General features: G+C 41.6%; 2 protein-coding genes across 3 annotated transcripts in view; both read right to left on the reverse strand.

The window, feature by feature from the left end:
- The window catches only part of LOC120431822 (nardilysin), a 26825-nt gene extending 7146 nt beyond the window's left edge, over positions 1-19679 (reverse strand). The window contains exons 1-2 of one of the 2 annotated variants that reach the window (XM_052708835.1): positions 19488-19679; positions 5831-6113 (exon numbers count right to left, since the gene is read on the reverse strand). In XM_052708835.1, coding sequence (XP_052564795.1) covers positions 5831-6096 — 266 coding nt within the window. In that variant the 5' untranslated portion in view covers positions 6097-6113; positions 19488-19679. Of the gene's footprint in view, positions 1-5830; positions 6114-6298; positions 6455-19487 lie in introns of those variants that run through there. The other variant, XM_052708833.1, reaches the window with a different exon arrangement.
- LOC120421351 (uncharacterized) lies at positions 13156-18558 on the reverse strand. The gene has a single exon (XM_039584536.2). It carries the CDS (start codon positions 18556-18558, stop codon positions 13156-13158), a length of 5403 nt encoding a protein of 1800 aa, XP_039440470.1.
- Positions 19680-20471: the final 792 nt, after the last annotated feature.

Genomic DNA, 20471 nt, shown 5'->3' on the forward strand with positions numbered 1-20471 from the left:
AAAATTGATCAAAAAATAAACAATCAATCAATCAATCAATCAATCAATCAAATGAAAAATAGGCGCGTGTTTATGTTTACACTGTGGACAGTTGAGAGTGACGTTCGGCGCGGAAGTGTGTGCTGGAACCGATTGGCGGAATCCGGAACACGACGGAAGCGGTTATGAGGTCAGAGGGCGGTTGGGAGGTTAATGATCGTCAGGGATGGTGCTGCGTCCGGAATGTTGAAATGCAAGGAAATAGTTGGAGGTGGGCAAAAAAAAAAGCGAGCCGCGCAAAAAAAAAGCGGTTTACTAAAAAAGAGCGAACCTTTGAAACTCCGGTCTTTTGTAAGTATCGTTCCAAAATGGAAAGATTTTCAAACTTAAGAACAATTCGCCACCAATCCGGTAATGGGGTCCTTCCAAAGTGTATTATCAGTAGCTATTTTTCTTCTCTCTTGTCCTTCCTTATGATTAGGGCTAGTGATTTTTCGCGATTTCACAAAAGCCGCGTAATCCGCGAAATTCGACCCAGTACGTGAAATTTGGGAAATACCGTCAAATGCCGCGAAATTTGAAATATTTATTTGATAAATCGCTACTCAGTGCAACCAAGCTTATTTTTTTTTAATTCAAACATTTTAAATACTTTGTTAAAAGTAGTTTACAAATAAAAAAGTATTTCATATCAGATCTACAACTATTTTTTAAAGATATTGTTCATTAAAATATTCAACAATATGCAGATAGTTTCTTTATTCCACAAAATTCCAAAAAGATTTTAAAAGAACATTAATCAACACTTTTTTGAAAAACATGCAAAAAATAGCTTTTTTATTTTTTTTTGTTAAATTTATTTTTATCAAATAGAGGTATTTAAGCAAATTAATTTTATAAAAACTCAATAAAATTAAATCATTAAATTCTTGACTTTTTCTTTATTAGGTTCTATAAACAAATGTTAACATTGAGTGCATCGCTTTCACACCTTATTTCATTTCATTTATTTCACCGCCTTCATCTAAAAAAAATGTCAATGTTCATTGGAGTAAGCGGGATACACTCAATGTTTACATTTGTTTGTAAGACCTATTAAAAAAATCTAGAATTCAACTGACGGAGATTCTTCAAAATTTTCCAAGATAAATCCAATACTCCTTTTTTTAAATAAATAATTTGTGTCAGGGAGTTTTATTTTGTATCTAGAACTAATGCTAACTTTTCAGACACTTTTCTGTTCATAATTTTACTAAAAGAATACATTTTTACGTTTATTTTGAGCAGTTTTTAGAGTAACGTAAAATTGCTGTGAAATTTCAATGTTTTTGCCTTCCTCACCTCACTGAGGCAAGGCTATAAAATCACTCGAAAAATGAACTTCTTAAATACGACTCCTAGATATACCTTCACGTATACCTTTCGACTCAGAATAAAATTCTGAACAGATGTCTGTGGGGATGTGTGTAGACATGATTTTTTTCCACACGATTATCTCAGAACTGGCTGAACCGATTCTGGCCGGGTCCGCCTTATTCTGTTCGTTTTGGGGTCCCCTAAGACCCTATTAAATTTTATTCTGTTTAGTGAAGTACTTTTAAAGTTATGCCAAGAAAAAGTTTTTTTGTAGCTACAAAAAAAGGTGATTTTTGCATTACCTTAAAGGCCGGGTTTTTTTGCTTACGCGCGAGAGTTGCGTAGCATGCGTATCGCCCGGTTGCCACATTGCTTAAGCAGTATCTGCGTCTCTTCTGGAAAAAGTCTGTATTATTTATGTTGCTGAATACATCATTTTGTCTCAACAATGATTTACACCAACTTTTTACTGAAATATACAACTCATGAGACATTGTTTACTAAGACTAGGGGGACAGCATGCAATTCCATCGCGCACCTAATGTTGGCATATCAGCACTTTTAAATTCAATTACAGCCCCCCCTTTTCTCCTTTATTTTGTAGAGTTGGTAAACAAAGAATTGAAATGCTGTTTTGGTAAAATTAATAATTAAAAAAAAATAAAATAAAAAAACTCAAAAATAAAACTCTTAAATTAATTTGTAAATAAAACATGAATGTGAGGAAGGCACCAACACCCTTAAGGTGGATTAAGTAACGTTTTTAATTAGCATGCCGCGTACTTTCGATTTTTTTGTCGTGAAAAATCACTAGCCCTAATAATCTCTATTGAGGAAAAATGTTTGTTGTCAATGCAAAAGCGCTCTTATCAATAAATATTGTTATGCACATTGTATTCAGTGAAAAGTGGAAATTTATTAGAAAGGGTAGAATTTCTGCGAAAACGTTATCAAATTAATAATAGATTGCTCGTTCTCACATTCTCTGAAGAGAGATCAAGATTATAACATTATTGCGAATTCAAAACTAAACTCCGCCGACTGGTGATATGTTTTAAAATATTTAACTGTGCACATTATCAAAATTTCTGGGAAATAATTTTAGAAGAAAATAATGTTTTTTTATACCATCAACAACTGAATTAAATTGAAATATCAACATTTTTAAGGAGCAGTGCTACAAGAGCACTAGCGTGCCTAGATCCTCAAGGAAGGTGGGGCAACAATATGAGCGTTTTGAAAATTTCGTCATTTATGGACACCCCCTTAGCAACTTTAGAACAAATTTCTGAGGATGGTGGACCAACTGCCCCATGTTGCCCCACCCTGTGCACGCTAACATGAGACACATTTCACCCTACAAGAAGAACGTTAATTATAGATTGATGTAATTGTTATTCTTCCGCAACAAGTGTAATTCACGCCACTAACATTGTAAACACTTCTAGGCACTATTCTTTTCCACCAAAACAGGGCTTCCGCCGCAAGCCGGATTATTTTTGGTTGTTTTTACTTCCCTTCATGAGAATGGCACGTCCAACTTGACTAGTCGCCGACTACCGCCACGCGGATGTATCGAAAGTCGTCTCCGTTTACTTATTTATCGTCCAACAGTCGAAACGAATATTGATGGATGAAGTGGAACACATGATTCTGTTGCAGACAATGTGGGAAATTTGGTAAAGTTCTACTACCCGGCGTGTGCACTGTTAGCGTATGGTTGTGAATATTTTATATCTCGATACCTTTATTTGGAACGAAATTCCTCAAATTCGTGTCTAATTTATTACGATGACGCTCTCATACACACATCTATAGGTATAAGAAACGCCAAACAGTCAGCGATTGTATGATTCTACTTCCATGGTTCTGCGGGGTTTGATGATACATTTGAATGAAAGCCATTCTCTGACGCACATTGACTTGAATCAATTTCTATTCGGTCAGACAGCCAAATTGTGGCAACGTCACTGTTCGATTTGTGCACCATAAATCATTCAGGGCTTTAAAGTGGGTTGCATGAACGAATCTAACTGTTTATGGATGTGATTTAAATATTTGAGAAAAGATTCCAATTAAACATTCAATTACAAAATATAACTATACTAAGTGCAGAATTATACGTAGCAATCGAATCCGAAGGTTATGAAAGAAGATATTTGTTTAGCAAAAATGTATAACTTTTTTTTTGCAATTAAATCCAACTTAAATTCAGTTTAAAGTGATTTATAGTGATTTTCATTTAATTTTACGTATGTAAAATAAATAATATGACTCAGCAAGGACTAGGTGATTAGAACAAAAAAAAAAAACACTGCAAACTGAAGGAAAAAAAAGATTGTGCTTGTCCCGTTCTTATCGCAAAAATACAAAAAAATCTTCCCCAGAATGCTTCAGAAGTTATTTGATTTGAAATGCATTAAAAACAATAAACAATGTTTTCCAAATAGTTTACAGTTAATTTAACAAGTTTTTGCAATGAAAATTTAAATTTTTATTATTATTTTTACCTCTGATCTTTCAATAATTCAAATTGGAAAGCTACGTGGTTTATGCACAAATCTAATAGAAACGCCACATTTTTTTATGTCAAAGAAAAAATTTCCCAGATTAAGTATTTTTTGATTTTCGAGATTTTTTTATAAGTTTTAGGGGATCAAACCCCGCAACTTTTAAGCCATAGAGAAGTATGGTTAAAAATTCTGCCGCTGAGTTATAAAGTTTAGAAAAATAGTGATTTTTGGAAAAAAAATCGAAATTTTATGCATAACATGTTTTTGACCAAATCGTTTAATGTAAAATTTAATTTTCAATCGTAAAGTACTTAACATTTTTTTTAATTTAGGGCCCCGTTTTCAAGATATAGCCACCGAAAGTTGGATTTCAGCGAAATATTTGCAGTCACGAGTGACCATTTCTGAAAATTATGTTTTGAAAAGTTCAGAAAATTTGCTTTTAAATGGTCTAAGAGACTTTGAAGATTACATCTCTGGTTAATGAGATACAATGGCTTGAAGAAAAAGAATCAGGAAAATTGAAGTTTTCTAAGTCTTACCCAGACAACGCACCATTTTCTAATGTCGATATCTCAGCAACTAATGGTCCGATTTTCAATGTTAAAATGAAAAATTCGATCTTTTCAAAAACCAATATTATAACATTTCAAAAGGGCGTAATATTGAACTTTTGAAATGACAGTCTTGATTATAAAAAAAAACAAAATATTGTTTACGAAAAGATCGACAAATTTCACGAATTTTTTTAACATTGAAAATCGGACCATAAGTTGCTGAGATATCGACATTGGAAAATGGAGGGTTGTTTGGGTGAGACTTAGTAAACAACAATTTTCCTGTTTTTTAATCTTTGCATGGCAATATCTCAGCAACTCAATGTCGTATCAACAAAATAAAAAATGCAAAATTAGAGAATTTTCTCAGCTTTTTATTTTTTTTTAAACTGTCTAATTAAAAAATAAATAATAACTGCGACTATTTTCAAAAAAATTACCTAAAAATGGCTTTAACTTGAAAACGGTAAAGTACTTTTTGATTGCAAATTTAATTTTACATCGAAAATGAAGTTGTAAAATGTTTGCGACCAATACTTCATGATTTGAAAAAAAATCGGTATTGATTCAAAAATGCATAACTCGGTCAAAGATTTTTTGCACATTCTGGAAATTTCTGAAAAGTTGGATTATGATATCCCCTAATACATAATAAATAGTGTTTTTTTTTTGCAAATCAAGTCTTAGTGACAAAAAGTGAAATTAAAAATCACCAAAACTTTTTTTACTGTGTATCATTTTTGTTTCAGTGTAGTCCTTATCCATACTTACATCTTTGTCGAAGACACCAAATCGATCAAAAAATCCTTCAAAAGATACAGATTTTTTAATTTCCATTTATAATTTTTGTATGGACAGCTGCCAAATTTGTATGGAAAATTATATGGACAAACTAATGATGCAAAATGGCTTCTTTGGACATACCAAAGGCACCAAAAAAGTTTCAGCCGAATTAAAAAATACAAAAAAAAATCGAATGACGCTTGAACGTCAAATTATTCGCCGTTCCGAACACTGTGCAGTGCTGAAAAAAACTGAGTACCTTCAACTGGGGCGAATCGGGACTACAGTCTGAATAGGGACAGCAGTTTTTAGAGCACTTTTTCATTGGTTGGTGTCTGTTCTATCCAAACCCAATCAACAATGTCTAAATATTTTGCAGTAACAAGGCTAAAACAATTCATCCCATGTGTCCCGATTCGCCCCTGATGACAATAATAACACACACCGGTCATCATTTAGCTATTCTGAAATTGAGAGATCTCCAAAAACAGGTTCGCACAATTTTGTCATCAATCTTTTCAAATCACGATAACGGTTCCATTTTTCACACCTCATCCTTCAACCGCCAAAAACAAGATCTCATCATTATCATCCTATTACTTATCACTGCTCCTCCCCCCCTTTCCCTCACGCCCAACTCACCTGTACTGCTTCCGGTCGGAGAACGACTTGTCTGGCGTGTCCAGATACCGGATGGCGCCGGGACCACTTTCTCCCGTCGCGCCAATCACTTCCTCTCGGGCGGGCATCTTCAGCAGTGAGTTGGAGGAAGAAACCAGTTTCGAGCCCGGAGAAAGAGCCCGTTTTCGTGTCATCAACGTCTTTGGTCCAAACTGCGACGAAGTTGCTGCTCTCGTTGTAGTTCTGCTATAGCCGTGCCGTGCGAAAACCGTCAAGCATGCTATCATAACCAGTAGCACATTACCTGTTGTTGTGTTGATGGCGTTTTGTAGATCATCGACACCGAAAAAGGAGTAAAAAAAGAGAGAAAAACACACGCGGGTGTGAATGATTGAAATTGTTTGCGAATCAATTTAGCAAGCGAATAGAAGAAGAAAAAACTTAATCAAGCGATATCGATTGGAATTGGGCGCGAATCGATTTTATTACATTGTGAGAACCGCATTTTGAGAGCCGCCGCGAAGAGCTGCCCCGGGCACGACGAACAACGTGTCTGAACTTTGCGCGCGTCTAAGGTGGACTGAATTCTGCTGCACCCAACAGCCAGTTTCAGAGCCAGAGCCAGAGTCGGTCAGTCATTCTACTAGTGCCGACTCGTGGGCCACCTTTCTTCTCTCCGAACTCGCTTCTCGGCTGAATTATTTATTCACAATAAACCAATCAATCAGTAAACTATCCATTGTTGGAGGGTCTTTTCCGAACACATCAGTTAGTATGTGTCATTTCCAGTTCCTCTCGACTATCGTCGAATAGAGAATAGAGAATTGCTACTGCAGAGAATTATAAACGTTGAAATTGAAACTAATCAATTGGTCATCACAGGCTGAAAGTTATTAATGGCAGATTGGCAGATTATTTTTACCGAAAAAATTCTAATTTACAGGGTTTTAGAGAATACTTAAGAGCGAGTCCACGAGCAAAGCATACCCTTCTCTCATCGACCTCACAAATCTGCTTGAATTTTTTAGGGATTGTTTGTACATATCAAACTAGCATCTGGCCAAAATATGAGCACTCTAGGTCAACGGAAAGTGTGGCAAATCGGGACACAAAGTTTTATGGTTCAAAAATTTCAAAAATCTTAAAAAGGCCAAACTTTAATTGAATTTCAAATGCATCTGAAAGGGCTTAAAAATGCAACAAAATGAGGGGTGAAGCATCACGGTGGGTAAGAAGGGGATTATTATGCAACTTGCATGCACCTCGGAAATTCCTTCTGGAGGTTGTTGGGGGGACTATTCTGAGTCAGAAAAATCGATTCCCAAAATATTCTGTCGGTGAAAACTGATTTTATCTCGATTTGAAGATAAAAAACCTAATATATCGCCTAAAACCTCGAAAATACGTCTAAAATCTTAGTCTAACTCTGGACAAAGAAGTTAATTTTCATCAAGATATCAATTCTTAGTTCCCAAAATATAATCCTGACATAGTACACCTTAAATCGGTCCATTACATGAGTTATCAGAAGGTGTAAAATAGTGTTATTTGAAAAAAAAAAAATTTCAATTTGCTCCGGTAAATCAACTGTCATGTCTGAATTTAAAAACTAATGTTGTAGCATTGTTGCAAATAAAATGAAGAACAATTTTGCAGAATAAAGTGTGACATTTTATCCATTTTCAGTAAAGTTATGTCTATTTTAGTGGGGAAATTGTAGCAAATTTTCAAAATTCTTCGATATTTAACTCATTCCTGTTATAAACAGCTACTACGATCATACTCAGTAAGATGTAACAAAAACTACTTTTTGGCGTGCATTCAGGGGCTGGTTAAGGTGGGCGTACTGCGCTCAAATCCCAAATATGAGCTTGATTGAACTTAATAGGAGCTATGCATTTGAATTTTACATAGGATTCAACTCGTAAAAAACGTGTTTTTCAAAAATGTAGATTTTTTAGGCACTTTGGCCGCTGAAGCGTTTATTGTCAACATCATTGACGTGTAGGCCAGATCCTTGCGCATGTTTTGGTATATATAACATTGAAGTTTTGAGCAAAATGGAATGGCGCGTCGCCTATCTTTTCTGCTGATCCGTTTTTTCGAAAAATTTCAAAACTTTGAAGGCCTGAGCTCCAGAGTGCGTCAATTCAATGTTATATATACCAAAACATGCGCAAGGATCTGGCCTACACGCCAATGATGTTGACAATAAACGCTTCAGTGGCCAAAGTGCCTAGAAAATCTACATTTTTGAAAAACATGTTTTTTACGAGTTGAATCCTTTGTAAAATTCAAATGCATAGCTCCTATTAAGTTCAATCAAGCTCATATTTGGGATTTGAGCGCAGTACGCCCACCTTAACCAGCCCCTGAATGCACGCCAAAAAGTAGTTTTTGTTACATCTTACTGAGTATGATCGTAGTAGCTGTTTATAACAGGAATGAGTTAAATATCGAAGAATTTTGAAAATTGGCAGCAATTTCCCCACTAAAATAGACATAACATTACTGAAAATGGATAAAATGTCATACTTTATTCTGCAAAATTGTTCTTCATTTTGTTTGCAACAATGCTACAACATTAGTTTTTGAATTCAGACATGACAGTTGATTTACCGGAGCAAATTGAAAATATTTTTTTTTTCAAATAACACTATTTTACACCTCCTGATGACGCTGGGACTTATGTAATGGACCGATTTAAGGTGTACTATGTCAGGATTATATTTTGGGAACTAAGAATTGATATCTTGATAAAAATTAACTTCTTTGTCCAGAGTTAGACTAAGATTTTAGACGTATTTTCGAGGTTTTAGGCGATATATTAGGTTTTTTATCTTCAAATCGAGATAAAATTAGTTTTCACCGACAGAATATTTTGGGAATCGGTTTTTCTGACTCAGAATAGTCCCCCCAACAAACCCCAGAAGGTGCATGCAAGTTGCATAATAATCCCCTTCTTGGGATGCATCCCAAGCAATCCCAATTGGTTAAATCTAAAGCGAGCTATTAAACTCAAATAAAAAAGTGTACTATCCAGATATCAATTCGATTTGACCTGGAGCTTGCAGGGGACATCTGGGACTACCATCTGAGCCTGATAACGCTTTGGATAAGGCAGTTTAACACATAAAATAGACACTTTTACTTGTAGTGAATTTTTCGGTTGTAATTATTTGCTCGGGGGACCCCTTAGATCCCATTTAATTTATTCGTGTTCCTGAGACAATTTCACAATAGAAACATGCATGAAAATGTTTATTTTCATCCATTTTAACCCTAAGGGGTCCCCCGAGCAAAAAATTACCATCAAAAAATTCACTAAAAGTAAAAAGTGTCTATTTTATGTGTTACACTGCCTTACCCAAAGTGTTATTAGATGGTAGTCCCAGATGTACCGGGAAAGTTGTTGAAAATTTATAAAGGTCCTACATCTGAGAATTGATAAAGATTGGACGACTATTGCGCCCTCCACAAGTAAAAAACTGAAACAGTTGCTTTTCTCCATACATTTTGAATGAGATCAAATTTGGAATTTAGCCTCGTGATGGACCAATCTTTGATTTCAAGGGGTAGCCCCGAAAAAGTCCGGATTTGGACCACCCTAGTAGACACTAAGTGCTATGCTATGCCATCATAGATAGTTTAAAAGAAAATCACACTGAATAAAATAATTTTCAAAACTGATTCATTTACAAATAAAAGAGCAGAAAAAAAGTAAACCGCGGTTTAATTCCTGAAAAACAATGCGCCTAATAATTGAAATAAATATTTTGTTAACTGATTTCAATCATACCTGGAGCTTGTTTTCAAAGGGTCAAATAAACCAAACTTATTTATTTTTTGCTATTTTAGTGTTTTTCAAACCCCTTGACTCAAGGCGGTTTCAAAAACACCCAAAAAGCAAAAATGAAAATAAGACTTATTGGACCTTTAAAAAAAACTTAAGATATGTTTCATATTTTGACAGGAATTCCTCAATCCGAAGACAGTACACCAGTTCCATACACTTGAGAGTAGTTCTAATAACTTAAAATATGAGTTTATGCACTTTTTAAACGCAAAATATATATATATATATATATATATATATATATATATATATATATATATATATATATATATATATATATATATATATATATATATATTATATATATATATATATATATATATATATATATATATATATATATATATATATATATATATATATTTTTGCAATTTCCAGTTTCACAGTGAGGACGCTCCCTTAAATCACGAAAATCCTTGGACGTAATATTTGAACAAACCCTTATGCACGATCCGGTTTTTGCTATTGTATGTTTGGACTTGTTTAGGAATATTGAGATGTAGATTTCCATAACTGCCCAAGATTCACTGAGTCGCCGAGAATGTGTATTCAAAATGCTCAAAATGTCTAGAATGCTCAGCTAAACAAAGTCGTGAGAATTTGAAAGGTTACCGTTTACACACTCCGATAAACATTAAATCGCATTGAGGAAGCCGTCCATACCAGCACAAGTTCTCTCTTTTCTCTTATCCTCGATTCATTCATTCACGTGTTGAGTGGAAACATGTACAAACATCACGTTTCGCCAAAAAGCCCCAGCCAAACACAGTTCAATAGCTTACTAATAAGAAGTTTTGCTTGAGTGGGTCAGCCATTGGCAGGTTGGGAAATAATGACCTTGCCGGTTGCATCAATTGGTTTAACAATATCGAACTGAACGGTTATTTGTTTTAAGTGCTTTGGAGCTATGAACGATATGTGTATTTTGTATTCTATATGAGAAACAAATAATGCATCATAAATTATGTTAATTGTTAATAATAGTTCGATTGGATATCATTCAGTCAATTGATACAATTATCTAACTTATCCTTTTTTATGGGAGAAGTCCTTGTTTATCTGGAACTTCGACCGTATTAATCAAGAAGTGTCAGTTATTAACGTCTGTAGAGATATGTTATCAACAACAATTTTTAAAGCAATACTGTGCTATCCCGTTTTTGGCAACACGATTTTTTCAAACATTTTTGTTTGCCAAAAAATAAGGTGAATTTTTAAATTATTGTGTGATGTTTTAGATTGGTTTTTAATCATTCATTTAGAAGAGAAATGATGTTAGTCTCGTTCTTCAGACCTTTTTGACAAGAGAAAATATGTCGAAAATGCCAAGAACGGGAAGGCACTGTACATCTTTAAAAAATAAAAACCTTATTTTATGCCAATAATTTATTGACTTGTTAAAAAACCTTCACAACTTATAAAAACATAAGAAATATTTATTAAGATAATAACAAATAGTTGTATTCTAGAGAAACAGACATGTGTTTATACAACAATTCCCCACGAAATATGCAGGATTAAAAAAAAATGTCCGATCGGGTCGAAAATTGGAGTAGGGGAAATATGTATATTTTAATCACTCTAAGCTGTTCGATCAATTCTCATCACTTTTGCCGTTTTCCGCTATTAAATCAACATTTTCAGATGTATCAACAATGGAGAGTTCAGAGAGAAGTAAAAAAATCTAGTGGGATTGCTGTGATCAAAATAGTCACAACAAAAAAAAAAAAAAACCATAACGCCTCAAACTCGAAACGCTTCATCAAAGGCGTTACGGTTGTACCTTTGGTTGGTACCATGAATTTATTGGAAATTTGTTCCGAGTCCGCGCTCTATTTTCAATACTCTTTGGAGAGTTGCTTCACGTTGCATTCTCAAGGAGCCATTACACTACGACAAACAAACTCGCACTTTTTCGTGTTTGACAGTTTGCCAAATTTGCAAACAAGGCAAAATGTATGCAGGCTGACGTTTGTACAAACAAATCCAGGCAAAAAAACAAAGCAGGAAAACTGGCAAACTGTCAAAAAGTGCGAGTTTGTTTGTTTGTTTGTTTGATTGCCGCAGTGTAATAGAGGGAGCAGCCGTGGCTGACTGGTTACGGTGTTCGCTTTGTAAGCGAATGATTCTGGGTTCGATTCCCATCTGCTCCCAACGAGAAAGTTTAGAACACATAAATTTGAAATGATGAATATGAACGAAAAATCAAAGTCGCTCGAGGCGGGGTTCGATCCTCCGTCCTTTGGATTGGTAAGCAAAAATGCTAACCACTAGGCCATGACGACTTGGTGAGCGTGGACTGGAATTAGGACTACTGTTACAGAGAGCGAGTTGTGGCGCTATAACCACGGCAAATAGTGTCCAGGGCATTCGTGGAAATACAATGTCCCATCCCAGAGGGTCCCGGAGTACCAAACCTTCTTAGCATGGTGCTCCCAACGAATACAACCAAAATCTCGGAGCGTATGGTGGTGTGTCCCCACGCTTCTTCCTCCCCTGTCGATTCAGAATTGTGTTGTTGTTCGAACACTTTGTGCTCAAACTCAACCCAATTACGAGTCATCTCTGCGATACGGCTTTACGCAGTAGGCCTGGCCGCTTTAACGCTTGTGATGTTTCAAAGCATTTCAATGCAATGGCGCACTGCAAATGTTAATAAATGACAAGAAGAGTGCTAGGCGTCATCTAACCTAAGGCACTCTCCAGGATCCCTTCGAAAGATTGGCTGCGCTAGGGTCTGATTAGATTAGATTAGATTAGATTGTTTGATTGCCGCAGTGTAATAGCTCCTTCACTTTTATTTGAGCTATTCATTACGTTGAAACAGTCAAAAACACTTTATGAAAGCTGTAAGTCATGATCAAAGTGCTGATAGTCCGATAATTAAAAATAGCGATTGTCCAAAGTTATTTTTTGTATGGACAATTGTCCACGAAGGGGGAAGGGGAGAGGGGGGGGGGGGGGTAACAGATTCTCAAAAAAGTGTCCACGTGGTTTAGGGATGGTCCCTTACAAACATACCCTTACATTACCAACAGCATTTCGAGTTATGATTTTTCGAAAATAAAAACTAGGTTTTTAGACGCGCTTTTTTCAATAAAACTGCGATAACTTTGAAATTTAAGCGATTTTAAGATTCTAAAATTTTCGTTATTGAAAGACGCAACTGATTTACGGGAGATTGTAGACAAAGAATGTATCCTGCTCAAGTCAGTGAATGTTTGTAATATATGTTACTCCGGATAGCTCGCGCGCAAATGGACTGTATTTTTTTTGTTTTCAGTCGGAGAGAAATAAAAACGCGTCCGTTCTCTTTACACGTTTATTCTCAACTCTTACCGGAAATGGCATCTGTCAAATCAGGTCGCGCAGCGCTGAAGGCGGTGCGGTCAAACCAGAAACTAAAATACACTGGAAGAAATCTGTTGGTTGTTTTTTGGGTTTTTCTCTACGGTTTTTGCAGTAACATCCTCCCCCCCTTGAGCTTGGCTCAAGCCGTCGTCTCCTCCAGTTCCTGGGTCTCGTTGTCCAAAATCGGAAGTACTGCTACCTGCGTCGTTGGTCTCCGGTATTCACCGGAGCTGGTGCGAATCGTCACCACCCTCGTGACGCCGTCCTTTCCGGGGTGGGTGTCCACGATTCGGCCAAGCCTCCACTGCTGCGGTGGTACGTTGTCCTGCTTCAGGATGACCAACATACCCTTCCGAACCACGGATGCTCCCTTGTTCCACTTGCCGCGCTGTTGCAGCTCGGTAAGGTACTCGTTGCACCACCGGCGATAGAAATCCTGCTTCCGCTTCTGGACGAGCTGGTACCGCGTCAGTTTGTTCTCCTTCAGCCCGTCGTACAGCGGTTCCGGAAGCGCCGTCAACTCGCGACCCACGAGGAAGTGCCCTGGGCTGAGAGCACGGTAGTCGAGCGGGTCGTCAGTCTGCTGACAAAGCGGGCGCGAGTTCAGCACCGCCTCGATTTGGATCAGCAGCGTGTTCATTTCTTCGTAGGTGAGATGGGACTCGTTCAGTACCCGGTACAGGTGGTGTTTGGCACTCTTTACACCTGCTTCCCACAGTCCTCCCTGGTGCGGGGCCTTGGGCGGGTTGAAACTCCAGTCAATACTTCGTGCTTGGCAGAACTCGTCTAGCTTCCGCTCCAGCATCTGCGACCGCAACAGCTCTGCTAGTTCGGTCAGTTCTCGCGCCGCTCCAATGAAGTTGGTCCCATTGTCAGACTTCATTTCGCTCACGTTCCCGCGTCGGCTCACGAAACGGTGTAGCGCCGCCAGAAACGCTTCAGTTGACATCGAGGTGACGAGCTCAAGGTGTATTGCTTTGGTACACAGGCAGACAAACACTGCAATGTACCCCTTGACTGGTGCCTTGAGACGTCCTTGCTTCAGCATCACTGGTCCAGCGTAGTCCACGCCGGTTCGCGCAAATGGCTCAGCGACTGTCACTCTACACTTCGGGAGATCGCCCATGAACTGCTCCGTGTCGGTGGGTTTGACCCGGAAGCACGTAACACAGCGCCGCAGCACTCGGTGTATCGCCCGCTTCGCGTTCACAGGCCAGAAGCGACGCCTCAGCGACGCTAGCAGACCGTTCAGTCCGACGTGTAGGTTTTCGGTGTGTAGAGTCTCGATGATCAGCTCAGTGAGGTGGTGCTTTTCTGGCAGGATCATCGGGTGCCGTTGGTTGTACGGCAAGTCGGAGTTGCTCAGGCGGCCACCGACTCTCAGCAGTCCACTGTCCTTCTCCACCATCGGGTTCAACTTGTTCAGCTTGTTGTTGAGCGGCTTGCCGGCTTCCAGGCGCTTCAGGTCTTCGCTGAACTCCTCCTGTTGGACCGCTTTCACCATCACTTGAAGTGCGGCACAGTAGTCTTCTCTACCCAGTCTGCCGCATCGTCGGTCTTCCAGCTTCTTCTTGCAGTTTCCAACGAACCTCAGCACGTAGCCAAAGATCCGCTCCAGTTTCCGAAAGCTGCCGCAGTCCGAGATCACTTCCAGCACTCGGTTCCCGTCCGGAACCATCTTCTCGCAGAGCATCACTATCGGGCCCAAATTCTCGGTGTGGCGAGCCTTCCACCACAAGCCGCACTTCATCAACTGCTTCGGTAGCAAACCACGGGAGATGTGGTCGGCGGGGTTGTTCTTGGTTGATACGTAGTGCCACTCGTACTTGCTTGTGAGCTCTCGGATTCGGTTGACCCGATTTCTGACGAAGACCGGGGTTCCAGGTTTCATGTACTCCAGCCAGCTGAGTACAATCTGCGAGTCGGACCACAGTACGACTCGGTCAATGGGGATGTCGATCGCCTTCACCACCTTCACAATTTGCTCGGCCAGCAGCTCGGCCGCGCACGTCTCCAGTCTTGGCATCGTCATGTCAGCTGGTTCAGCGTCATCCTTCTGCTTGCGTTCGGCTTCCTTGACCGGAGTGACTCGCGACTTCCCGCACAGCAAGAAAAGTTCTTCTGTGCCATCCACCTTGACGTTCCGCAAGTAGATGCTGCAACCGTAGGCCTTGGCGGACGCATCCGCGTAGCCGTGAAGTTCCCAGCTTCTCGCGTCATCGGTGGTCACTCGCCTCGGGATCTTGATCTCGGCAAGTTCAGCAAGGGCGTTCCGCAGTTTCCTCCATCGTGCCATCAGGGGTGGTGGCAGCACGTCGTTCCATCCAATGCCACTTCTCCAGGTTTCTTGCATGACCATCTTTGCCAACGCTACCGTTGGGCCCAGCAACCCAAGCGGATCAAACAGTTTGGCAATCTCCGATAGTACTTGCTGTTTCGTCCAGTTGTCACGGTCCTTGTCCAGCGGCTTGACGCGGAAGAAGAAGTGGTCCTCGACGGGGTTCCACAGAAGCCCGAGCGTCTTGACTGTGTCCTTGGCGTCGTGGTTCTCGAAGTCGAGCTGCTTTTCTTGCTTCGCAATGGGGATGTCTTCCAGCAGCGCCGCGTCGTTTGCGCACCACTTGTGCAGCTCAAAACCGCCTCTTGCGAGTAGCGCCGCCAGATCAGACTGCAGCTGCTTCGCTTTCTCAATCGTCGCTGCACCCGAAAGCACATCGTCTACGTAAAAGCTCGACGACACAACTTTGCTGGCTTCGGGGTAGTCCTCCTTCTCGTCTGCTGCCAGTTGGTTCAGAGCTCGTGTGGCGAGGAACGGGGCCGCAGCTGTCCCGTAAGTCACCGTCATCAATTCGATCACTTGCAAAGGCTTGGATCGATCGTCGCGCCACACAATCCGCTGGAACTTGGTGTCCTCCGGGCTCACTCGTACCTGCCGGTACATTTTGGGCACGTCAGCGGTGAACGCGTACTTGTGCAGCCTGAACCGCAGCAGGATCTCGAACAACGTGTCTTGCACGGGCGGCCCAATCATCATCGTGTCATTCAGGGAGTGGCCAGTAGTGCTTCGGGCGGAAGCATCAAAAACGACTCGCAGCTTCGTCGTGGAGCTGTCCGGACGGAGCACGCAGTGATGTGGCAGAAAGTATCCGTCTTGTGTGCCACACTCCGTTTCAGCCAGCACTCTGCCATGGCCGAGGTCGACGTACTCTTTGATAAACTCGGAGTACTGCTTTTTCTGTGCTGGGTTCTGGTCAAGTCGTCGTTCGAGGTGGTTGAAGCGCTTCTCCGCCTGCTGGCGTGACGCTCCTAGTTCTTCAATCTCCTTCCGAAACGGCAGTCGTACAACGTACCGTCCGTCGGCGGCACGCACGTGGGTCTCCGCAAAGTGCCGCTCGCAATCGTCGTCATCAGGTTTCGGCTCGACCGTTTGATCGTCGATCGTCCAAAACTTCTTCAGCAGGTTCGTCAGCTCTGCGTCCACGTCGGGAGCAGAAATCGCTTGGCACGCTCGAACCGTTGTCACTGCGGCTGAGCCCGCCACTCGCCCGGACACCAACCAACCCAGCGTGCTCTCTTGTAGCACAGGTAAATCAGAGGACATTTTGATCTTACCTGAGAGCAGCATCTCGAAGAAGGCCTCAGCCCCAACCAGCAGGTCGATGCGGGATGGTTCGAAGAACGTCGGGTCCGCCAGATCCACTCCGGCAGGTATTGGCCATCCGTCAATGTGCACTTTCTGTACCGGCAGCGCCCCAGTAACGCGGGGAACAACCAGGTAGTCCAGACAGAACTCGCTTGCCGAGGCTCTGGACTTCGCTCGTACGTGCACTTGGAACTTCACCATCGTACGCATTCCACTGACTCCGATGACGGGGATGTTCACGCAGCGCTTCTTTAGCTGCAGCAGGTCCGCCATCCGCTGGGACACGAAGTTCGCCATAGCTCCGGAGTCCAGCAACACACGGCACTTGTGCTGGTCGCCGTTGTCGTCGTACACGTACACCACCGCGGTCGCAAGTAGCACCTGCGTCGGCGGTTCAGTGGCTCTGCACGGGATCACACACTTCGCCACGGTGGTCGGTGCACTCTCCGTGGAACCAGCAGGTTTCACTTCAGGCACTGACTTTTCCTGGGCGCACTTTTCCTCGGGGTGCAGCAGCACATTGTGTCGCTTGGCACACTTCGAGCACTTCACTTTTTCTGGACAATCACTTGTGCGATGTCCCTTTTTCAGACACGCGAAGCACAGCCCCAGCTGTTTCGCCTTTTCGTATCTGATCTTCACTTCACTACGCTTGAACGCGTCACACTTTTCCACGGCATGCTTCTCGTCACACACTGGACAGGAACTAGCCGCTTTCTGGATCACCGCCGTGTGCGCCTTGCTAGCCGCCGTCGTTTGAGCAGAGCGGGCGGCCGGGTGGGAGCTGCGGTTCTTCTGGATCCCCTTCGCGTTCTCGCAGCGCTCCAAGACATGCTGCTGGTTGCGAAGAACGGAGACCAGCTGCTTGTATGCGGGCATCTGCCCACGCTTCACTGACGATTCCCACACCTTCCGTGTGTCGGCGTCCAACTTCGAAGACACCAACGTGATCACAATCGCTTCCGACAGCTTATCCATCTTAAGCTTGTGAAATTCCAGGGAACTCACACACTTCTCCACTTCGTCAATCAGCGTCTTCAGTTGGTGGAAGGAGTCGCCCGTCATCGCCTTCAAGCTCAGCAGCCTCGAGATCGTCTCGCTAATCAGGGCCGGCAGGTTCTCGAATTGCTCCGTCAGACTTCGCCAGGCTCCCTCATAGTCGTTGTCTCGGATGATCTGAGGATCGATCGCTCCTTGCGCCTTCCCAACCAGGGCCTTGTCCAGGAAGTGCAACTTCGTCGCAGCCGAGTCAGCAGCGCATTTGTCGGCAATGTCCCGGAACATCTGCTTAAACTTGAACCAGCTTTCGTATTTGCCGTCAAAAGTGGGCAACGCCGACTGCTGCAGGACGATCGTCGGGGTGAATCTCGTCATCGAATCTATGCCACTCGTTCCGGGTTGGACCAGCGGAACTGGTAGCGGTTTCACGTTCTGTGCGGCTGCCAGCTGCAGCGCAGCCTTGGCCTCGGTGTGCTCCTCGATCATCTGGCATAGCGCAATCCGCACAAATTCGTATAACTCCTCGAAGTCTACGAACAACGGTTCAAACTCATCTCTTCGGGACGGGGCAGCCAAGTAGATCTTGTTCAGGTATTCGTTTGCTTCAGCGTAGGCTGTGTCCACCGTCTTGAGGTAAGTGTTCAGTGCGTGGATGTTGAATTTCGAGTGGTCCAGCTGCGCACTTTCGATTGCAACTCTTACCCGCTGAACCTTCGCTTGAGCTGCCTGGCAACACTGGCTGTAGGCCTCGACGGATTCATCCACCTTGCTCTTCTCCCGTGCCGCCGCCTGCTCTTGCTTCTGCTGCTTGACGGTTTTCGCCGGCTTCGCACCCGGGGTAGAAAACTTCTCCCGCGGGGTGTAATACCGCAGCTTTTTCCGCAACCCACTGTTCAGCATTTTCTTTCTTCCTCTCAGCTCAATTTAGACCACTCAAAACTCTCCCACTTTCTCGCTCTTCTCTTTTTCGTCGCTTTTCAAATCTTCCTTCTCACTTTTTGCCACAAACTGGCACCACTGGCCTTGAAAAGGCTTTTCTTCCCCTTGCGCAAAAGGCCTTTCGTTCACTTGCACAAGATGGCGTCGACGAAAACGACGAGAAGATTTCTTCTTTGTAGCAAGCCGCAGCAAGCCACTTTCACGACACGTCGCAACGTGTTTCAAATCACTTTTTTCCGCCGAGCCTGGCCCGTTCGGAATCACTTTTTTCTCGGAATTCGACCTTTTCACCCGAGTCGAACCTTTTCGGGATTCACACTTCCCCAGCACTGTTACGGCGGCAGGAACCACTTTTCGGCAAGCCGGAATCTTCCCGGACGCTCCGCTTTTCGTCCTCCGCCACGCAACCACGTGCCAGTTCACTTTTCGGCAAGCCGGATTTACTCCGAACGCTCCGAAATCACTTCACCGACGCGGACAACCGAGCCGGAATCGAATCTTTTCCCGATCCGCGAATCGAGAAATCACTTTTCACTCGCGGTCACGCAAATCCGGATCGAATACGACCAAATGTTACTCCGGATAGCTCGCGCGCAAATGGACTGTATTTTTTCTTTTTCAGTCGGAGAGAAATAAAAACGCGTCCGTTCTCTTTACACGTTTATTCTCAACTCTTACCGGAAATGGCATCTGTCAAATCAGGTCGCGCAGCGCTGAAGGCGGTGCGGTCAAACCAGAAACTAAAATACACTGGAAGAAATCTGTTGGTTGTTTTTTGGGTTTTTCTCTACGGTTTTTGCAGTAACAATATATATTACGCTTAGAAAATAAAGTTTCAAGAGAACATGTAGGTGGATTGATTTTTCATTAACTTTCTATCAAATACATACCAGCAGAGGCAATGTTATACACACTCACTATGCTTGCTACAGATTGTTGTACCACAATTCACACCACAGATAATTTGTTATTCACTGAAAGCAGCTGCTGTGAAATTACTCTGAATTCTCAAATAATTTGGAAATCTATAAATTTTAATGCTTTTTTCGCCGGAAAACCGCACCACATGGACAAAATGCCGTAAAAATAATCTTTTTTGTTACGAATGAAAGGAGAAATGTCAAAACAGCAAATATAGGTCAGATTTTTACACCGCCTTCGATTACACCGATGATGTTCGGCGTTCGGGTTTGGGGACCGGAGTCGAACAGTTTTAAACAAAATTTCTGAAGTCTCTGTTTTTTTAATGGTTCAATTGGGTACTAAAGACCTATGTCAATTTTTATGTACAACAGTAAAAAACACGATTAAAAACCATTTCTGATCACTTTTTTTCATTTAAATGCAAACATTTTTTTTGACAAGACAACATTTTTTCGGTCCTTAAATGAAGCTTTGATTGCTGATATTATTGTTTACAGCGATAAAGCTTATTTTTATGAGTACAATGACCCTTTGTACGACCACAAAGAGTTTAAAATGGATTTTTAAATCAATTGTGAAAAATTAACCTCGCGGTCCTTCTTGGCAGAAAAGCTCCTACTTGACAGCTCGTTCCAAGGGGACCATAGTTGATCCATGAAAAAATGGCGTCATTTAAAAAAAATGGCATTAAAATGAAAAAAAGTGATCAGAAATGGTTTTTAATCGTGTACATAAAAATTGACATAGGGCTTTAGTACCCAATTGAATCAGGGGTATTTAAAAAACCTAAAAAGCAAAAAACAATATGTTTTTGTACCTTTTTAAAATGAACCAATAGAAATGTTGCCGAAAAAAAAGTTGAATAATATCATTTAACAGAAGAAATTGGCTAGTAACAAGGCTCTCGTCACAATTAAACAATCAAATCACAAAGATAGATCGAAGATCTT

Source organism: Culex pipiens, chromosome 2 (assembly GCF_016801865.2).
Source record: "Culex pipiens pallens isolate TS chromosome 2, TS_CPP_V2, whole genome shotgun sequence".
Taxonomy (NCBI): domain Eukaryota; kingdom Metazoa; phylum Arthropoda; class Insecta; order Diptera; family Culicidae; genus Culex; species Culex pipiens.

Coding starts and splice junctions, on each gene's coding strand:
- LOC120421351 (XM_039584536.2), bottom strand. CDS start 18,558: ATGCTGAACAGTGGGTTGCGGAAAAAGCTGCGGTATTACACCCCGCGG.